Here is a 13,208-nt window from a genome sequence, read left to right on the forward strand (position 1 = left end):
GGGGGGGGGGGGGTCAACAGGGAATAGGGGATACTTTGTTTACCAGGGAGCCCCTAGGGGTTACTAGAAATAACCGCTGCAAAGTAAAGGAGAGTAGATTTTAGATTGGACATCAGGAAGACATTCTTTATGATGAGGGTTGCCAAAATATGGAACGGGCTTCCAAGGGAGGTGGTGCTTTCCCCTACCTTGGAGGCATTAAAGGAAAGACTAGACAGGCACCTAGCTGGGGTTATTTAACCCCAGCACTCTTTCCTGCCCAGAGTAGGGATCAGACTCGATCTACAAGGTCCCTTCTGACCCTAGAAATCTGAGTCATTTAATTTCTAATGCTTATTGCAACTAAGGACCAGAAATCAACATTGAAAACCCATGGCTTTTGCCACATGGCCTTTTTAGACTGAAGGACTGATAATAGTCCAGGAAGACCTACAAAGATACTTGTGTCCTTGTGGCACACTAGGAAGAATTAAATTAATGATGCTCATCTCTGAAGCTTGAAACTGATATTTCCAAACAAGAAATAGAGCTAAAGAGAACCAGACTGTCATATAGTGCACTTAATTTTGCTGGCCCATGAGGCTACTTAAATGTTTTCCTCCCTTTAGATGCAAATACATGTTTATGAGACTACTGCGGTGAATAAAGATGCAAGTCTACTCCAGGTTGGTTGCTTTTGAGACGTTACAGATTGAAACTTTTTAAATGTGGTGCTCAATTTATGGGGAAAAGCCAATGAAACAAGTCTTCTGGTAACACTTTTGATGTTAATATTTTTATGCAATATTACCTTACCCCATAAATGTTCTCTGTGAATGGAACTGGACACTGCTGCCCAAAATTTAGGGGTAGAGATCTGGCTCTGGATAAGTAGACGCTGTCTCTGTGCAACAAAAACTACAGACTCCAGGAAAAGTGGAAAAACTTCAGAAGCCGTTCTCTGAAGCAGATGGAAAGCATGGATGAGGATAACATTTATTTTTTTCTGGCAGGGCGGAGGGAGATTTTTATTTAATTAACAATGACTTTTGTGGACTGTTCCTTATTGTTTGAAACCTGGCAAGTTGGTCCTTTGCCCAGAATAGAACATAATTTCTTCTGCTTTTTTGGAGCTATCTTTCAAGCAGTCTATGCTCTAGTTTATAGCTCTATTTGTAAATGAGGTACAAGGAAAGCCAAATAACAAAGCGTCGAGGGTTTTTTTTGTTGTTGTTTGTTTTTCTCCTGGCTTGGCTAATAAAGATTTTGAGCACCAGAATTCTGTCAAGGGCATACACTTACACTTACTTACTCTCTGGATGTGACTAGCTATGCTAGATACAGGCATTCAGGAAGATTAGATAGCATTAAAAATGGCCACCCAACCTAATGTAGTCTTCCCACCTTACACTTAAATTAATCTAACTTGGGCTGTGTGTAGACAAGAGGCATGTGCACACAGTACCTTAAAGCGGGCTAAATGCTTTTGCACTGCTTTAATGGTGTCAGTGTTTGCATGCCTCAGCAGCGTATTACACATTAATTCCAGCTGCTGTAGGAAATTTGGAGGCATAGTGAGCCTTAAATGACTTGGGGCACAGCAACTAAAATTCCTTTGAGGAGTTTGTTTGCTGCCTGTGGAGTGAAGCACTGGGTTCCATGCAGCTTGGGGGCTCTGCAGGAAGCCCTGTAGGCAGCCTGGCAAAGCAGGCTCCACCCAAGAAAAGTGGCGAGCCTGATTTCCCTCCCCCCCGCCTGAGCTGCGCAGGGGCCCAGTGCTCCCCACCCCAAGCTGGGTCCCTGCGGCTTGTTTAACTTGTTAATCATTGGGTTCTGTGCCACCAACTCTACCTCTTCCAACCCCAATCCTTTTGCAGAAAGATTTGGATATCAAAGATCTTAAATCTGCCATTGTGGAATACACTTCAATAATAGAGGTATGATAACAGATCTCCCTTGTGCAAGGGTGAAAGAACAGCTTTTTTTTTTTTTTATGTTGTTGTTATATATAGCAACTAACTTGTTCATTTTTAAAAAAATGTAATTCTAGACTTTACGGGCAGAAAAAAATAAACTGGTGTATAGCATGCAACAAATGCAACAAGAGCTGATTTCGTGAGTATCTCGTAGAAGTTTCAGGAGGGTTTTTCATCGAAAAATAGGTTGTCTAGCTCCTTATTAATACAAAATTTTGCTCTTTTTTTTCCTTTTAGAAATGGCATACACTTCCAACTAATATGCAAATATAACAGGAACCTTCTTGAAGGGACAGATTCCTTGCACTCTGAGTTAGAACTTGCTCAGTCTCCAGAGGTATGCAATTAAAGTTTGAACCAATCTGCTGCAGAGAGAGAATTCATTACTAGTTGAGGAGATATTGTTGTCTTTTCTATGGAGAAGACACTGAAGCCATGAAAAATAATTGCCTGGGTAGCTTTTTAAAAATCTAATGGGGAGAATGCAAGGATTTCCTCTGCAGAAGTTTGCATACGTACCTCATTCTAATGAGTTGCTAGAGAATTGCCTGACACAAGGAAAAATCTTAAGTACTGTAGCCAGTAATGAAGTCCTACTCAAAGCACTGCAAAATAAAGGGCTTCTCTTCATCCTGACTTCATGTTGCTTTCTCTGGGTCAAGACAAATAACAGCTTATCCATTATTGCTATTTGATATCAGGGTAGGACACAGAACTCTACCACAATCAGAGCATGATGCACTTTAAAATTCAAATTCCCAGGTGCTCTGACATGAAGGGGAACACAACCTAGGGATGCTTTTGTAAGTTCTAAATGCTGCTGGTTATGGGGTCTGCATTCTTCAAAAGAGATCAGAATAAACTTAGTGGGCTTTTTTGATAAAGATCACCAGGTTTGAATGGACACCTTTGGATGAATCGCTGGACCGAGAGGTACTATTGTTACTGCAAGGGCCTGAGATAATGAGAGAAGAATTTAAGGCTACTATCCAAAAACTGGTATGTGCTTTAACTTAAGTGACTAGAAAGAGATGTATTGAATCTTTTAGCCAAGAGCCTTTTGAAACTGTTCTTGCAGCAGGAGGAAGCCTCTGAAACTGAGGAACTTGTGGTGACCTCTTTTCAGTGGGTACCAGATCCTGAGGTGAACATGAGGGAAACCTGGGGGAGAGAGCTTGTGGTAAGTGACCTTGGTTTTAGTGGGGGGAGGACCTTGTGTTTTTAAAGCCATGGTTTCCTTGAAATGGGCAAGAAATCTTAGGGTGGGTATTTTGAGTTCTCAGTGATGTCTTAAGGACAGAATTGATAATGTTATGGGGGTTTTCCAGTGTAAAACCTGGGTAGCTTTGGTATGCATATTCTTTTTGGCTTACGCCTATTTTGTCCCTCACTATATAAGGACCTAGATGTCACTTCCTTTAACACTTTCTCCAAACACTGTTTTAAATCTTTGTCCTACTGTGGTGAAACTTCTTGCCTGTAAACTACTTCCTAACTCATCAGTGAGTGGCATACCTCCTGCTGACTATGCCACTGTAGTTTAATGTAGGCCTTGCAGTTTGTGCCTAGCTTATACTAAGAAAATGGCTTGCTGTTGACAATGGTATAGGTGTACTAGAGCTGTAGTTCCTGCTGTATAACATTAATAAACCATTGGTAAAAACTTGTACGATAGGTAACTTTTTTTAGTATTAACAAGGTGTAAGAGATGGCAGCAATATAATATTAAATGGTAATGACTTCCACTGCATGTATAGATACAAGCTAGTAGAGCGAGTACCCTTGTATTTCTTGCTTTCTGCTGGTAGCATATAGTAGCGCAGGTATGGCCAACCTACAGCAGTTCTACTCAGCTCAAGCACTGCAGGCATGGTTGGGAAGAAGATGCAACTTTCTCAGTCTAAGCTGGGGCACTGTAGCTCAGCATTTTTGGAAGATCCAGAGACACCAATCTCTTCCCAGAGTTCAAATGTGAGCTGGATGCTCAAAGAGTATAAAATTAGCAACTCTATGGCTTGAACACTTGCACGTGGAAGTATAGTTGTGGGCAACTAGGTAGAACACCAGTGTTGCATGTTATTGGAATTAGGAACTACATGTGTATGTAGGCGCACGCTAAAATTAATTACTAGTGAAAAGGGAATTTGGGGTAATCTCAAAGCAACACACACAACTTCAGCTGTTTGCCTATGTAAACTGGCATCATTAGTCATCAGCCACAAACTTTTAACATAAGTGGAATTGCAGAGCAGACAATGGCTTTAAAATATGTTCAGGTATTGCCAGGCCTGGCGTTCTGCCAACTGTTACTCTGCAGTACATTCTCACCAGGAGCTTGTTCTGAGAGAGAGATTGCAGCCAGCTAGAAGACCCTGCTATGTTGACCACACAAGTCACAGAAAATAAACAATGGTACAATAGCATAGTGAAATGTGTACTTTATTGTGCATAAATTCATATGAATTGTACCTCAAATTCAATTTCTGTAACCTAAATTTAACTTTTTTTTTCATTTTTTAAGATGCAGCCTCACTCTTTGCCCATCTTATCACATAAGATTTGCATTAAAAATCCATAAATCTGTTTGCAGAATACTGCATGACTACTTATTCTGAAATATCTGGAAGTCCTGCATCAATCGGTGTTCTTAGGGCAAATGAAAAATTGTGAAAAGTACTTATAATAGTTTTGTAACAACATTTCAACAAAATAAGCATTTTTTTAATTTGAATCGGTGTTTTTTGTCTTCCAAAATAAATTTAGTAGCTTGGGATTTTTCTCTTCCCTGCAACACATTCCAGTGGCAAAAAAAAAAAAGTGGTGGGGATGCATGTATATTTGTAATGGGTCAAATATCCTCATTCAAAACACATCTTCATGTTTGTTGAAGACTTTGAAAGGAACCTTTTTCATTTCCTCTGAAAAGCAATTTTATGAACTTAGTTAGCTCTACTGAACATGCTGTTTTACCTTGTCCTAATCTCTTTTCTCCTCTTCTTTTTAGAATTTGAGAGTAGAATTAAATTTTGATGTCCTGTGAATTCCATCCTTCTTGTCAGCTTGTTTGGTAGTCTGTTGACTACAGTCTTTACAGAACCCTAGCTTGTAGGGGTTTTTATGTTTAACTCTTTTTATGTTTAACTTTTTATGCTTAACTCCTGTATCTCAAATGATACTTAATTTTAAAAAAATTCATAGGTTCTTAAGCAAAAGCTAGAAGAAAGGAGAAAGGTCTGGTGTCAAAAACTTGATTTCTTGAAAAAACGCACAGAATCCCTGGATAAAGAGTTTATTAAGATGTCAGGAAATTTGAGGAGAACAAGGACAGAACAATTTCATTTAAGGAAGGAACTGGCTTCAAGGTACCTCTTCTTTCTTATTCCCCCCACTTCCGAATGCAAACAAGATACTTGATGAATGTTAATGTTTTCAGAAAACAAATGGTGCATGCTTCTGATCAGTTTGGTTATCTAGTGCATTCTACGTGAGCTGGAATCTCTATACAATAAGCAGACCAATTTCTGGCAGCTCTTTAAAACCAGACCACAGAATAAAATGTAAAGAAACGAGCTGCGCATTTCACAGGTGCAACCACTAAACAAGCAGTTGGTTTGTCTGCAAAGTAGACAAATGAAAACATTCTTTCTTATTGGAAACTGATCCTTATAAAACTGATTGGCTGAGAATGACACCTTGTCTTGGTTCCTCAATGGTTAGGAAAGAATTGAGCTCCCTGAATAAGTTATTTTTGGAGAAGCAGGACTGTCTAATATGAGTCTTTTCCTTAACTAGATGTATTTGCAATATATACATAAATACAGAATTAAAAGGTATGTAGATGGGACTATTGCATTGGGCTTCCAGGCACCTGTGCAAAGTTCTGACCAAAGAGTTTGAGTGAACTCCAGTTTAAACAGGGTGTATCTACACATGCCTCTGACTGCGTAGTTTGTACCTGCTTTAGCAAGTACTAAATGACTGTGCATCACCCACTGGCAGGTCCCAGTAGCTGCGCAGTCCTGGTGGCACACAAGTCATTTTCGACCCTACTGCGCAGTAGTGATGGCCTCACGGTTGGTGCCTGCTGATGCTACATCTCTGTAGCTCATCGCTATGGCGACAGTGTTTCACGTGGGCATGCCCACACTTGGATTTTGACTATAGGCTTTGGCAGGAGTTGGTAGTGCTATATATATTTACTATATGCTCCTCAACGTGCACTTTCCTGTCAAAATATGGGCTATGCCCAGGGATGGATCCAGGGTATGGCAAAGTGGGGTATGAGAGTAGCCACTTTCACTGAAGCCTCCTGCCTCCCTCCCTCCCCCCACAGCCAGTGTGGACAAACCATACTGCTGGAGCCTCTGGAGACTTTCATAGGCCATGAAGTATGTAAAATGGCTTCCTCCTCCATACTCAAAGGTCCATCTCCTCTCCCTCTTCCCCCATCTGTGGCGGCTGCTGCTGCTGCTGCTGCTTTCCATTCTGTTCCAGGGGAGGGGAGAAGCTTCAAAGCCATTCTTGCCTGCTCCAGCCAGGTTACGTAGAGATTGGATTAGGGTGTGCCTTTCTCCATGGAGAAGAAGGGAGGATTCTTATGTACTTTTGGGACTTTAAAAAAAAAAAAAAAAAAGTCCCCAGAGGCTACTGTCATTTAGTGCTGTTGAAAAGGGAGGTGAAACTATATGGCTGTACCGCCTCTGGATTTGCTTCTGCCTATACCACCTAGATCAGCTCCTCTAGAGTTGTCTGCTGGCACTAAGCAGGAGTGGCATCTTGGCCTGCTCACTTCCCACCATTTACTCTAGCTGTGTTAGTAGAACTAATCTTGGTCACCTGCTCCTGATGTTACTGCTGCCTCCTAGCCCCAGCTGGGGGTACTTTTTGGTAAAATATGGGGAGGTGGACCTACACAAACATTGGTGATTGCTGCCATCACTGAAGGTGTGATGGTGAGGAGACACAGGTAGCTGCATCTAGACTACTTTTGCATTGCAAAAGAGCTGGACAAAAAAGTCAGTCTTTAGGGATTGGTGTGCCACCACCATCTTTTAGCGCACAAAATCATAGAAACCTAAGGTTGGAAGGGATTGCAGGAGGTAATCTAGTCTAACCCCCTGCTCAAAGCAGGAATGGCCCCAACTTGATCATACCAGCCAGGGCTTTCACAAGCCAGGCTTTAACCTCCAAGGATGGAGATTCTACCATCTCTCTGGGTAACCTACTTTACCACCCTCCTAGTGTGTGTTTTTTGTTTTTCCCCCTAATATCCTACCTAAACCTCCCGTACTGCAACTTGAGACCATGGCTTCTTGTTCTTTCACTTCTTACCACTGAGAACTGTCTAGCTCCATCCTCTTTGGAACCACTCTTTCAAATAGTTGAAGGCTGCTATTAAATCCCCTCTGTCTTTTTCTCTAGAGTAAATAAGGAGAGTTCTCTCAGCCTGTCCTCAGTAGTTGTGTACCCCAGCCCTTGAACCACTTTTGTTGCTCTCCACTGGACTCTCTCTAACTTGTCCACAACCTTTCTATAGTGGGGGGGGGGGTGCAAAACTGGACATGGTACTCCAGATGTGGGCTCACCAGTGCAGAATAGAGTAGAATAATTACTTTTCTCCGTCTGCTTGCAATGCTCCTACTAATGCTGCCCAGCATGTTGTTCACCTTCTTGGGTGGATTGGCACACTACTGACTCATCCATTCTATTGTCCACTGTAACCCCCCAGGCCATTGTTTACAGACCTGCTGTCTAGCCAGTCAGTCTCCAGGCTGTAGTGATGCATGGGATTCTTTTGTCCTAACTACAGGACTTTGCACTCATCCTTGTAGAACCTCATGAGATTTCTTTTGGCCCAGTGCTATTTAGGTCGCTCTGAATCCTAGCCCTACCCTCTAGTGTATCTACTACATGCCCCCAGCTTGATGTCATCTGTGAATTTGCTAAGGGTGAAATCCATCCCATCTTCCAGATTGTTAATGAAGATATTGAACAAAACCAGTCCCAAGTCTGACCCTGGGGACACTCCACTTGATAGTGGTTGCTAGCTAGACATTGATCTATTGATTACTACCCATCAAGCCTGACAATCCAGCCAGCTTTCTATCCACCTTACAGTCCATTCATCCAACCCATGCTTTCTCAACTTGCTTGAAAGAATGCTGTGGGAAATGCTATTGAAAGCCTTGCTAAAGTCAAGGTATATTATGTCCACTGCTTTTGCTGCATTCACAGAGCCAGTTACCTCATCATAGAAGGCAATCAGGTTGCTCAGGCACGTATGGGATTGCTATGTGCTGTCAAACCAGCTGAGGGATGGCTACTTTTTAATAGAGGCTTTGTTTTGCATAAATGTAGTGTTGTCTCTTTTGGTCGTTTTTTTCATATAAAAGCCCTCCTGAACTGACTCTATCAATTTTCCTTAGTATTCATTTGGCATTTACTTCATGTCAAAGCTTTTTTGGTGAATCCATGCTGGCTGTTCCTAATTGCCTTCTCCAAGTGCTTAGAAATGGATTCTTTGAGGACTTGTTCCATGATTTTTCCAGGGACTGAAGTGAGGCTGTAGTTCCCTGAATCTTCCTTGCCTTTTCTTAAAGATGGGCACTATATTTGTCCTTTTCCAATTGTCTGGGACCTCCCCGATCACCCCCAAGTTTTTAAAGATTATGGCCAGCTGCTCTGCAATCACATCGCCAACCCCCTCAGCACCCTCAGATGCCTTACATCTGGCCCCATGGACTGGACACATCTGGACACATATCCAGCTTTTCTAAATAGTCTCTAACCTGTTCTTTTACTGCTGAGGGCTGCTTACCTTCTCCCCAAACTGTGTTGCCTGGTGCAGTAGTCTAAGAGTTGACCTTGCCTGTAAAGACCAAGGTGAAAAAGGCATTGAGTACTACAGCCTTTTTCCTCATTATCTGCCACTAGGTTGCCTTCCCCATTTAGTAAGAGACCCACACTTTCCCTGGCCTTCCTCCTTTTTGTTGTTAATATACTTGTAGAAACCTTTCTTATTACCCTTTTATGTCCCTTGCTAGCTGCAACTCCAATTGCACTTTGGCCTTCCAGACTTCATCCCCTGCATGCCTGAGCAATATTCTTATACTCCTCCCAAGTTGTTTGGCCAAGTTTCCACTTCTTATAAGCTTCCTTTTCTGTGTTTAAATTTTTAAGGAGAGTTCTCTACTAAGCCAAGCTGGTCACCTGCCACACTTGCTATTCTTCCTGCACTTTAGGATGGCTTGTTCCTATGTTCTCAGTAAGGTTGCTTTAAAATGCAACCAGTTTTCCTGGACTCCTCTTCCCCCCTAGACTGGCCTCCCAGTTGCCCGAGGGAGTCAAAGTCTGCATATAAGCTTGTGTAGTGCTGCCTGGCTGTTTTTCATTGAAACATTGCACTGCACTGCATAGTTGACTTGTTAAAGCTGTGTATCTGTAATGGTTGCTAACACTGCTAATATGCTGGGATTTTGGAGGTGGCGGACAGAATTCTATGAATCCTACTCTTTTTCTAAAAACAAAAATCTGTTTTTGCACATTTTTAGCATTGCTTTGGTATTGGTGCAAAGCTCTTCAGATGCTCACTGACCTTCCCCCTTATGTCTAGTGCAGTTGAATTCTGTAGTACTTGTGTTGACTCTGGTGTCTAGGAGCATCGCAGAAGCAATTTGCAGGGCTAGCATAGAAAATATCTGCTTTCTGTGTCAAAGTCAAAGCCCTATAGGATTTTTTGAGGGGTTACCCTTTTTGATGGCTTTACTATGGTGCCTAGCCCCTATCACTGGTGTCACACAACCCAGACACTAACTTTCTGAAATGTCAGCAACTGCTTGTGGTTTGCCCTTGTGCTCTTCTGCAGGCAACACAAACTAGAAAATGTCAAGCAGTTACAAGAAGCAGCTGCTGGACAAGTAGACACCCTTAGCTTCCAACTGCAAGAAGCTAGAAAACAGGTGGAAGATTCCTGCAAACAGGTAGGGGAGTGGTGATGGGATGTTCTATGCCCCAGAAAGCAGTGCCTGCTACATTCTTGGCTAGCAGAAAGGAAACTGTATGATCAGCATGAACTGCCTCATTGCAAAACTGTCACTGGTGTGGAGGAAGTAAAAGCAGAGGGGGTGGTGTCAACAGTTTGATGAAAGAGGCACATTGCATATTTTGTGGTGGCTTAAAACAAAACAACAAAAAAAAAAAAAACAACCAAAAATAGCTCCCATACACAGTCGTCACAAATGTGAAAATGCAGAAGTTCAGTAGGAGCCTAACACTTCCTGAGAGAACAGATGCATTTCAGTTTTCATTTTCATGATCTGTAGAGACTTCTTATGTCACCTATAAGTTTAATTTTAAAACATTTAAAAGCTATTCTGGGCTCAGGCTAAGGATCGAGATGAGGCCCTCTACTCTGCCTGTGAAAAAGCCAAATCTTTGAAATGTGAATTGGAGGAAGCCATTTCTGAGCAGAAGAATCTCCAGGCTATGAATACATCTTTAATGAGCATTTGCCAGATGCTTCAGGAAAAAAACAAGGAGCAGAAAAGTAAGTACTTGAATGACACCATGTATGTCACTATTCACTTCAGTGCTAGCTAGTTTGCTGCAGTTGAGACCAGGGAGGAGTCGAGTGAGATCGCAGTACAGATGGTGAATTTGTTGTGTTGCTGTGCTCTGGGAGAGCCCTGTAGCCACACCAGAATGTGCAGTTCCCCAGATAAAACTTCAGCTAAGCAGGGTCTTAGACTGGTCATCTGGACAAACCTCTAAGGAAAATCCTAGGGTACTGTGGCACTGGGTTACTTGACTGCTGTCACTTCCCTCTGAGTCGGTGCTGAGTATTAAGCAGTAATTTAACTGAAATGCTGGTCTTCATGTCTAGATAGCCCCTACCTTCATCTTGGGTGAGTTTTAAACTCCTTGTCCCATTTCACACATGTTGTACTATAGATTGTTTTCCTCCTTCATTCTTACTGTATGGGATTGCCATGTGCTGTCAAACCAGCTGCTTCAGCCAAGGAATGGCTACTTTTTTAAATAAAAGCCCTCCTGAACTGACTATATAGATTTCCTTAGTATTCATTTGGCATTTACTTCATGTCAAAAACGTTTTTGGGTATCATCTTTAAAGTGGTCAGATCTGTTTAATTCTAGTTGATGTGGACTAGTAGAGAGGGCATATTTGACTACACTGGCTTCAGAGAAGTTATGCAGGCTTACACCAGTGGAGAATACAGCCCTGGGTGTTTTCCCCATGGTAGCATGTATTAAAATGTGCCATAAAGGGAACCTGAGGGAGGAATGCATTCTAAATTGCGGAGTTAGACTATTCTGGTATCAAAGCTTCCTTCTGAAAAGATTACACCACTGAGGCAGCGGCATGCTCTGAAGACAAAGTGAAGAGGTGGTGCCTGAACACTATGCACCAGGATGATAGACTATCTGAGGATGAGCATATTTGCTGCAAGCTTGGAATTGTAATGAATACCCCAAGTACGTATGCTGCTTTTTTTTCAGGCTTCTGATTCTTTTCTAATTGTGGTTTTAGCTGCATGGAAGCGGCATATCTGTGGAAATATTTCCTTTCCCTTGTACTTCTGCTAGACCTTTTGTGATATGTGAGACCAGAGTATTCCTCCTGGTAATGAAGGGATAGAGCTACAGCTGACAGCAATTAAGCTAGCAAAGATGTACTAATTAAAGCAGCTAAGGTGATTTGGGAAATCTTTTGAGGTGAGATGTTCACTCTCAAAAGCCAATTACCCAATGTCTCTCTCCATAACGTCACTAAGAAGCAAGTGTAGAAAAGGCAGGCGGGGCTCTATGGGTAGATGTGATATCTTTTATAAGACCAACTGAGTAGTTGGAAAAAAGGTCTTGGCAAGCTTTTGGGCACCTTCACCTGTCTTCAGGCTTAGGGAGTCTCTGCTGGTCTGAGACTCCAAGAAAAAGGTGCCCAAAACTCCTGACTCCTGTGTGGTCAGCAGTTCTGTTGCTGCTTCAGACCAGATTCTGCCACCAGCTCCTGCTGTGCATTACCCCTGCAAACAAAGCCACTGATGGCAGCAGTGTTAGGAGTATTGTGCCAGACTCCACAGATCTGTTTGCTGAAGTAGGGGTAATTTGATGCGAGTGAGATGTGCACAGTCAATTTTGTACATGGACTTTTGTTTTATTAGTCTTAATATACAGTGTAACGTAGAAGTGTGTGTATATGTGTATATATAAAAGAACCGATGATAATTTTGAGGTCTGGATCCTGCTTTGGCCTGTGCACCCTCAGTGGAATCACTAGCAGTGCAGTGTGGTAGCTTTTTATTTCTGGAATCATACTGGTGGTGAGGCACAAACCAAAATAACTTATTCTTTTTACATGTCATCCTTCAGTTGCATGTTTGGTATTGTAGAGTCTGGCCATGCTCTGTTCAGTCAGTGGTCTAGAAGTGTTCTTCAAAGTCAGTGGTCTTAGACTGGTTGGTCTAAGTTGGTTTGGTTGGTTTACTACTATTTCCTAGTAAATAGAACTAGGAAAACCTAAACGAGATTTGAAATAAGAAGTGCGTGCATGTCTCCAAAAAGGATTCCTTTTATTGCATGTGCTGTTAAAATTCAACACAGTTAAAGAATACATGTCTGTTTTATCTCTCTTCTTCCTTTGTTCTTTTATTCTTTTTTTAAAGTGTAAGGAATTTTACAATGTCTCCTGCATAATGGAATAAGCACTTGAAAAATCTTGCCTCAATTTAAAAAAAAAATGCAGATATAAATAGCAATGATAAAGTGGCTATTCCCCTAGCGGGCCAAAACCAGTTTTAAAAAGGATCAGAGTACAACTTAGCTTTTGATAGCTTGCAGCCTGACATGTAAATGTCTCTTCATAGCAACTATTAACACTCTGCGAGAGATGCTGTTTGAAAGGCAGCTCTGTGGATCACTACATCAGGTATGAAGTCTATATTTCAGCTGGTGGGAGAAGGCTGAGCCTTATGGCACAATGGACACTGTGGTGATTTTATTATCCAGGTCCTCCCAGTTTCAGATAAATTGTAGTCTTGGAACTATTTTATAACGGCTGTCAACTAGGCCTGTACAAAGCAGCAAGCATTTGCTTCAGATTTTGATTTTGCCAATTTGAGAGACAGTGGTTTGATTCAATTTGGCCACATAAGAGCTGAAGATTCAGTGACACTTCATAAAGTGGGCATAGACTAAAGGGGCAGCAGTCCTCACCATGCTGGACACAGCTGCCTCCAG

General features: G+C 42.0%; 1 protein-coding gene across 2 annotated transcripts in view; it reads left to right on the forward strand.

The window, feature by feature from the left end:
* LRMP (lymphoid restricted membrane protein) overlaps positions 1 to 13,208 on the forward strand; it is an 81,470-nt gene that overhangs the window by 17,633 nt on the left and 50,629 nt on the right. For both annotated transcript variants that reach the window (XM_019515683.1, XM_019515684.1), the window contains 10 exons: positions 609 to 665; positions 1,857 to 1,916; positions 2,030 to 2,094; positions 2,193 to 2,292; positions 2,841 to 2,954; positions 3,034 to 3,135; positions 5,154 to 5,317; positions 9,820 to 9,934; positions 10,338 to 10,500; positions 12,836 to 12,897. In XM_019515683.1, the coding sequence (XP_019371228.1) occupies positions 609 to 665; positions 1,857 to 1,916; positions 2,030 to 2,094; positions 2,193 to 2,292; positions 2,841 to 2,954; positions 3,034 to 3,135; positions 5,154 to 5,317; positions 9,820 to 9,934; positions 10,338 to 10,500; positions 12,836 to 12,897 (1,002 nt within the window). The remainder of the gene's footprint in view (positions 1 to 608; positions 666 to 1,856; positions 1,917 to 2,029; positions 2,095 to 2,192; positions 2,293 to 2,840; positions 2,955 to 3,033; positions 3,136 to 5,153; positions 5,318 to 9,819; positions 9,935 to 10,337; positions 10,501 to 12,835; positions 12,898 to 13,208) is intronic.

This window comes from Gavialis gangeticus, unplaced genomic scaffold, assembly GCF_001723915.1.
Source record: "Gavialis gangeticus isolate Ggan-Ray unplaced genomic scaffold, GavGan_comp1, whole genome shotgun sequence".
In the NCBI taxonomy this organism is placed as follows: domain Eukaryota; kingdom Metazoa; phylum Chordata; order Crocodylia; family Gavialidae; genus Gavialis; species Gavialis gangeticus.